At 28.0% G+C, this 8986-nt stretch overlaps 1 protein-coding gene across 1 annotated transcript; it reads right to left on the bottom strand.

Annotated features, from left to right (window-relative positions):
• Positions 1-2183: 2183 nt before the first annotated feature.
• Positions 2184-4581, bottom strand: LOC107494368 (cation/calcium exchanger 2). The gene is made up of 2 exons (XM_016115420.3): positions 4319-4581; positions 2184-4113 (listed from the first exon to the last, which is right to left on the bottom strand). Exon 2 carries the CDS (start codon positions 4094-4096, stop codon positions 2417-2419), a length of 1680 nt encoding a protein of 559 aa, XP_015970906.1. The 5' UTR covers positions 4097-4113; positions 4319-4581; the 3' UTR covers positions 2184-2416.
• Between the last annotated feature and the right edge of the window lie 4405 nt (positions 4582-8986).

The following is an 8986-nucleotide window of genomic DNA, read 5'->3' as shown; positions in this document are numbered from 1 at the left end:
CTAGTAAAAAAAAAAAAAAACAAAGAGGAAGATAAAATGATAAATTGTATTTGATACACACATAGCCACATATAGGTCTACCATGGATCAGGATTAGGCCTATATATAGTTTTTTATTTGGATAAGATTAATTAGCTTTTCTAGTCTATGAATAGTAAATAAGGACCGAACATCATTTCAAATCAATAAAATAGATTATGAATATTGTCTGTGATACATGCATGGATCGGCTTGCATGGATTGGACTATTGTTTTGATTATGAAACTTTCTTAATTTTAGTGGAAGCATATAGTAACATACAAGTGAAGTTTATCAAAATTCCAGTTTTTTGAATTAGAATTTAATAAGAACGAAGAAAAGAAAAAGTTTTAAAATTTGTCATTTTCGCTTCCTTCTTTTAAAAATCGAAACTAATATAAGTACGTACCCCAATAATAATAATTTCTTTTTCTAAAATCAACATTCACAAACAGCTCAATAATAATATGGCAATCCACACCCAAGTCTCAATTCAACTTCAAACAAAATTTTCATCACATTTTTTTCGACATTATCTTGGCCTTATGTTATGAGACATGAAAACGTTGATAGTAAATAACTAAATTCTGGTTATTGAACCAAAAAATCAGGCTAGATAGATAGATTTCTATCCCAAACGTAACTTTGGCACTTGGTTTTTCTCTCCTACTTTGCCATCCCATTGCGTAAGGACTGAAGAAAGCATGAAAAAGTTGTGAGGCACTAAATCAATAAAAGGACTAAGATTATCCCCCTACAAAGAAAAATGAATAAGATTGGGTAGGCACAGAGACCTATCTAATCACCCCCACAAGGTAGCTTAATTTGTCAAAAGAATAATCTAAAAGTTTTGGACACTTGTTATATAGAAATTCATTATCTTTTAACGCTGTGAGACAAATGTGGCTATCACTTATTGGAATGTAACGCATCACCGTTAAAAGAGTGTAGAACGACATCAGCATCAATCTTGATGGTTACCCTTTTGGCATTTCTTGATTGTGTCTCATTATAGGTATCATCAAATCAACTTTTTAATATGTGGTGTGGAATGATGTTCATGATCCGCATTAATGCAATTGACATAGTTAATAATAATAATAATAATAATAATAATAATAATAATAATAATAATAAGGTGTTTATTATGGTATGATGATAAATTTATAAGTACTGATACGTTTAAAATATGGACAAGTAGTAATAAACTACGTGAAATTTATTTTTCATATCAGTATTTAATTTTTTTAAATATATATTATATCAACATTTTTACTAATACACCCTTTTAATTAAATAAAAATAAAAATATATTTTTTATTTAATTTTATAAAAAATCTTAAACATCCTTATTTTATTTGATTAAACAAAAATACCCTTTTAAATTAATCAAATTTTAAAATTCAATTAATCCTAAATAATAATGATATTAATAATAATAAAGTTAAGTTAAAAGGATAAGATAATGCTGCATACTCAATGATTAAATAAAACAGTAAACAAAGAAGGATTAGGGTATTATTAATGCTACATAAATAAAAATTACCTTGTTAAAGGTAATCTGATTCGTTAACTAAAAATCTCAAATTGGAGCCTCTGTGAATAAAGAAAAAAAAATCTTCTAAAGTAAAAAAATTTAAAGAGTGATAAAATAATATTTCAATCATCTATAAATAATTTGTAATATTTATTATCTTAATTTAAAAATAATTAAAATATTTTTATTATTTTACTAATCTTTTTATTTTAAAAAAAATTATTATCTAAAATTTAATTCGTGAATAAAAAAGAAAAATCTTCGGTAAAAAATCTTTATTTTATTGTCATAAGACCCTGATCAAATAAGGTTGGATTAGTTGAATTTCTAAGCGTTCTATGTAGATAAAACATCAATCACAAAATCAATTATTTGTATAAAATATATATTAAAAATATATTAAACAACGCATGTATAAATACAAATATATAATAATAAAATTATTGTTTCTCATAATAAGATTCGGATATTAGTAATTTATGAAGAAAACGAATGAAAAAAAAGTTAAACATCGAAACTAGAAATATTAAATTAAACTAGTTTCGAGAAATGATTTAAGGTATGATTTAAGGTATGATTTTTTTACTTTAGAAGATTTTTTTTTCTTTATTAAGAAAAACAGTAAACTTGGAGGAATGATTTAAACATATATTACATATAAACATTGTTTCCAAAACAAAATCCAGATATCTGGATGAATAAAACATGGCATTGACCATGAAAAGCTAGGTACAAACAAACAGTGGAAGAAATCATGAAGCCAAGAGATTTACACTTACCTAATCACAGTGGCATGGTATAAGTTCTCCTTTACAGAAAAATAGTGTCAGTTGCTAAAACATCTGACCCAAAAATGTTGTTCATTTTGGTAATATATCCTGAAATTGGCAAGTCCCTAATGTCTGAATCAGCCTTAGAAACAATGAAATGAAGTAAACGGCAAGAAGCCCTCCCCCTAAGAGTGAATCAAGCTTCATATCCCTTCTTACCAACACCAAAAGTGCCCAAATCAATCCAATTACCAAAAGTGTTAGTGTTTCCCAAAGATATGGATCTTTTGGTATAATAACAGAATTTGGATACCGTGACCAAGTGGAACTTGCAAGGGATAAGCCTAATCCAATCACAGTGTTGAATATAGGGCCAGCATAACAACCTGATATTGCAATTTGAGCACCTTCTGTCCCACCATGTAATGCCATAGTCAAATTTGTCACCAAGTCTCCAATTGAATTTCCCCAAGCAAGAACTGTTAGCCCCAAAATTGAAGGACTAATTCCACATATGTAACCAAGTGAGACCAACAATCCAACCAGTTCTTGAGCTGAAATGTAACTCCATGTAACACTCATCACAAACCCCCCTGCAAGCCAAGGGAACATGTACTTCTTCGGCGGACTAGATGGCTCGGTGGTGAAGAACGCGGCTACGGCTAAGATAATTCCGATTAATAATCCGGTTCCATAGACGGTTAGGCTTCCCGGCGTCCAGAGAGAAGACAATAGCAATGGTGATAACAGGGCTGATAGAATTGCATATGGTTTGGACCATCTCTCTTCACAAACAACCGGAATTGTCAATCTTCTTGGCAAGTAAAGTGGCAACTCCAAGACACAAAGTGAAAATCTACATATTGGAGATTTCTTAAAGCAGAATTTCTCCTCAAAGTTGAACCTACATTCTTGAGATCCATTTTCATCATTACCAATTACTCCTTTCTCCATTCCAATGATAAGGGGCACGGCCGGATCGTCGCCATTACTCGATTGACTGTCGCTAGAGTCACCCTTCCACCGGGTCGACGAGATGTAGACAATAACCACATAAACAACATACATCAAACAGAAGCTAATTGCCCCAATAACATTGATCTCGCCGGCAATTAAGATCGCGAACAAGCACACAAGCACAAAGAGAAGAAAACTGACATCTCTTATCAATGCAGACTTCTTAACTCGAATTCCTCGATGCCTAACCGATATGCTAACAATCCCAACCACAACGCAGGACACAAAGGAAGCACCCCCAAGCACAGTGTTGAATCCAATACCTCCAGTGCCACTGCCATTGAAGGAAACAAGTGTTGCAAAGACATCACAGGCACCATTGCCAAGGGAAAGAAGGGTTACTCCAGCAACTGTTGGGGACAATCTCAGCAATTTTGAGAGGCTCTCAAGGGAAGGACAAAAGTATTCAGAAGCAGTGTTAGCTAGAAGGTAGAACAAGACCAATAGCCAAAGGAACAAAAGGGTTTGACCAAAAAGAGCAAAATCCCCAAATTTGCAGTAAAAAAGGTAAAGATAATCAACATAACCCTCAGTGACACAAGGGTCATTGGATTTCAAGTACAAGCACTTTGCTTCGTTGTCACTGAGGCTGTGAAAGCTCTTGCAAGAATCATCATTCTCATCAATGTCACCAGGGGTAAAATGGTACTTTCTCAGAGGAACCTGTTCTGAAGGAGAGCTGACATGAAGAACAAGGAAAACAGAGAAGACGATGAGGAAAGACGCGTTGAGCAACAAGGTGGAATAACCCATGCGTTTGGAGACAGAAACTGCGGTGTTATCCATGTTAAGAGAGAGAGAGAGAGAGGTTAACAAAACAAAGCAAAACCCAGTTGCAAAATCACAGAAAGTTGGAAACTTGACGATTAAGAAAACTCAAAATCCAAGCTTTAATAACAAGATATGAAGAAAGAGGAAAGCCAATTAAAAGAGAAAGTAGCATAACAGATTAAAGAGAGAAAAAACAAATCATACCTTAAACTCCAAACTTGGTGGTGCCTATTGGTATTTTCCTTTTGCTTGTATCTAATTGTGATTAGATTTGGATGAGAGAGAGAAAGAGAATTTGGCGAAACTTAAGGAAGTGGGATATGTGCGGTGTATTTAGATTAAGATATAAGGTATGTGTCATTGAGAAGAGATGACAAAGACAGAGAACGGAACAGCATGAGTAGTTGCCACACGCGGCTTGTGTGTTTGTGTTTTTATGGTGTCTTGGGAAGTTGAGAGTGGGCAGTGTATGTGTGTGTTTGAAGTGGGAAGAAAACAGAAAAAAAGGGGATGATCAAAGTGCACACGTGTCGGTGAAAAAGAAGAAGTTGCTATTCCAGGTGGTGGAGGGAGAACATTACTCGCTCCGTAATTTCCAATTTCATACTTGTGCGGGGAAAGTATAAAAGAATAATTTAAAGGATGACACCAATTATACCGGTTCTATGCTAAAATAGGTGATTACGTTTTTCATGTAAAACTAATACTTAAAAATGGTTAAATCACGATTTAGTTAAATTTTTTAAATTATTTAATAAATTTTAAATATTAATTTTATCTAGAGATAAATATACTTGAGTTTTTATTTTTAAAATATATGAAAATTTGAATTTATTTTAGAAGATATTTTTGCATGATTCATGACAAAATTTTTAAAATTTTTAATTTTTATGTTAAAACTGGTTTAAGTAAATAGTGCAATTTAATATAAAATAAAATTTGCCTTTAAATCACCTTTTTGATTATTATAGCGAAAGAAACTATTATTGAAAATTATTTTTGTTAAAATTTATCTAAAATTATTTTATATTTTAGTATCATATTCATTTTTAGAATCAAAATAATATAATTAATGTTATTATCTTTCGAAACTTACCAACATATTTTGTTTTATTCTTAAGTTGAAGTACTTGTATTTATATTTAAAAATAGTTTTATATTTTTTTATTAGTTTAAACATCTACCAAAATTACTAAAGATAAGATGAATACATAATTAAATACATAATATATTATTGTCTTAATTTTTATAGAATGATAGAAAGGATTTGTGTCTAAAATCTTAAATCGTCCATAGATAAAATAATAATTATTGCTACAGATCTTTTCCACAAAAAATTGATTTTTTTAAAGTGATATTGATTATTCAATAATCGAAATCAATTTGTCTCCCTAGTACAATCATTTTTTTCTAAAAGATAAATTTTTGTTATGTGTAAAATAAAAACAATATATCACTCAAACATTTATCAAGTACTTCATAATAATACCTATTAATCAATGAGTCTTTTATCGAATTATAAGTTTGATTCTCACTAACAACATTACTTGAGAGTAATCGAGTTAGATCTTAAATATAAAATCTTCAATTACATTTGATAATATTTTGAACATTAAATATATTCCATTTTTTATTATGAAAGAATAAATACGCAATGTCACTTGAATTAAAATTTAACACATCTCATATTTTAAGTAAAATTTAACCAAAATCAAGTTTCAAAGAAATGTTGTTGTTGTAACCCAGGAACATAAACAAAGTCAAAATTCTTTCTCTACGATACATAGCTGTAATAATTTTATCAATTGTATAATTTTTTTCTTCTTAGATGTATTCAAAAGACCAATGTGATTGATGTTATTTGTTTTAACTCATCTATCTCAAAGTTTAGTTATCCTATAATTATTCTTTTAGTTAATAAAGAATTATCTCCTTCAATTGCTAAAGGCATAAGAAGATAGTCTTTTAGAATTTCGTTACAAGATGATAAAATTTTATCTAAATTAAATAAGCACAACTACTTTAATCTCATTATTTCTTATGGTTAATTCTACACATAAGAATTTAATTTTGATACATTAATAGTATAAAATATTTTATACATTCGTACAATGTGAAAAGTAATTATTTTTACTGATATGATATTACGTAATTAAATACACGTATAAAACTATTTTATACTAATAGTGCATTAAAATTAAATTCCTACAAATAATACATATTATTGTTAAAATTCACTCAACTTAAATTATCAATAACTAACAAATTTATATTATTGTAGTTAATAAAACCCATCCTTCATATTTAGTACTATTCTTTATTGATATAAAATATCATTGAGAGCTCATGTTAATAGCTATCTTATTAATATTTTGGTCTTAAAATATTGTTGGAAGATAGCCGAATGACAAATAACTTTGTAACATAGGATATTTAAGCTTATGTGTTTGCTTTTTCAATCGTGTCATTAAATTTTCTATCCTCTTATATATATCAATATAAGAGAAAAACATGTATTCGTATAATTAGTATAGAACATTACTCTTATTGTTCTTATATCTTAAAAATTCATACATTTTTTTTAGCATTTAAAAGAACCTGTTAGTAATAATCTTTAACATTTAAAGAAACATCAGTCAAAATCCCACTTCAAAAATATTTACGAGGCAATTACATATACATATAAATTATTTTTCTGAAAATAGTGCATATAATACTATATATAAATTATTTTTCTGAAAAAGTGAGTAACAATGATAGAGTTTTGTAGTGAATATAGTACTAAATTATAGTAACTAAAAATTATCTAAATATTTTTTTGGTTTAATTATTCTTTTGGTGTTTATAGTTTTGTGAAATTTTTATATATTTTATTTCTTTTAATTGGGTTCCTGCACCAATTTTTTTTTCAATTAAGTATCTCTTGACAGTAAACGTTATAAAAAAAATTAAGGATGGGTAAATTGACTATTATACCCATCATTTACCTTTTACAAATCATTGACACTCAGTAAGGTTCTAAATTCTGACTCTTTTCGCCTCTTTCTCACCCTTCTTTTCCTCTATTTGTTTCTCATACTCTGTGAATACTCATGGATTAAAGTCACTTATCTTCAAGAATCTCTAGTTCTAAAACTCTCATCAAGAGCAGACATCTTTGTTTTTGTGGTGAGGTAGTTGCTATCATGTCTTCTTCGACAGTAGCAAGTTCTTCGAGTGGATTGATGATGAAGAAAATGGGAAGAGAGGATGGTTGAAGCAAAAGAAAAGGACGGTTCATTGCTTTTGTAGAGACAATCTCATTTTTTGGAGTTCAAATACATCAATAAATCTAAAAAAGAAGATTAATTTTCTTACCCTAATAGGAGACGCAAATTTTTTGAGTCGGCTGATAAAAAAGATAAAAAGAAAAAATTATGGAAATGATGGGGTAGTGGGTTCACAGCGAGAATTTGAAAGGGTTAGAGAATTGGAGGCACAAGAAAAGAAGATAGAGAGATTAAGTGTGGATCTAGAGAGATTAATTGCGGAGGTTGGAGAAATAAATACTTGTGTAGAAAGGTTGTGTGATAAGTTGAGTTCAGTTTAAGAGCAACTTGGTAAAATGAAAGACACTATGAAAAAGTAAAATAAGATACAAATTATATATGTTGATATTGATATTTGTTATTTTGATTATTGCAGTCTTATATGTAAAGATGTAGAAAGTATGACTGTTAAAATAATGTAATAGTCTATATAACTCAAAAGTGTACTGTTTATTTTGAATGCAATGAAGATAGATTATATGTTATTTAATTTCTTTTAATAAAAGTTATTCGTTTGCTATTCAATATGTATAGAAGTATGATACAGAGACAACAAATGAAAATAAAGTTGAATATGGAGTACATGTTTAAACCTTAAATTTAATTCATTAAACATATGAAAATGAAGTTGAATATAAATTTATAGTTATTTGTAAGTAGTAGTGTTCAAATCCAAACTCATTCAAATAAAGCTATTATCCAATCAAAAATTAAAAATCAATTAAAATCTAAATTAGATCAAATTTTATTTTTGGTAAATTGTATATATTGAATTAGATTTCATATCTGCTTCTCAAAACTGAACTAATTTAATCTAAATCATAAAAAAACATAATTTAACATTATTAATTTATTATTAAATTTAAATTTTATATTAATATTAATTTATTATATGTTTTTATATTATTATTATTATTATTATTATTATTATTATTATTATTTAGTAAGTATTTTTTAAATATAAATGAAATTTATTTATTTGTTTGTTTTACTAACATAAAGTTGCTTATATTTTTTAAGAATAAAATATTAAAATTTTATTTTTAAAAACTAAATAAATCAAACTAACCCAAATTGCAATAATTTGGATTGTATTGAATTTAAAAAATAAAATCAAACAGATCCAATCCAAAATGGAACAAATTATGTATTTTAGATTGGACTGATTTTTCTATTAAAATCGATCCAAATCGCACTGTAAATACCATTATTTGCAAAAATATAGATCAATCTTTTAATTGAAAAATATTTTTTTTCAAACAAACTTAATTAAAAATAACATAAATCAAATTTTAAGTATAAGAATGTGATTATTTAACCGTTATTTGACTTAAAAAAATAAAATTATAATATTTTATCTTCTCAATAATATCATATATATAAGAAAATTCTTTGTAATGTAAATTGTAGACTATTCATTCTCCAAATAGAACGAAAGTCTATTACACATTGTTCTTTCTATATTGTGGCCAAATAACCGTCATATATATATATAGGACATCACATGCTAAAATATATCTAAAATTTAAAATAATTTCTAATTTAATCAATGACTTGCATTTTT

Source organism: Arachis duranensis, chromosome 6 (assembly GCF_000817695.3).
Source record: "Arachis duranensis cultivar V14167 chromosome 6, aradu.V14167.gnm2.J7QH, whole genome shotgun sequence".
NCBI lineage: Eukaryota > Viridiplantae > Streptophyta > Magnoliopsida > Fabales > Fabaceae > Arachis > Arachis duranensis.
Note: the sequence above shows the minus strand (reverse complement) of the source record. Positions and strands in the feature narration are given on the sequence as shown.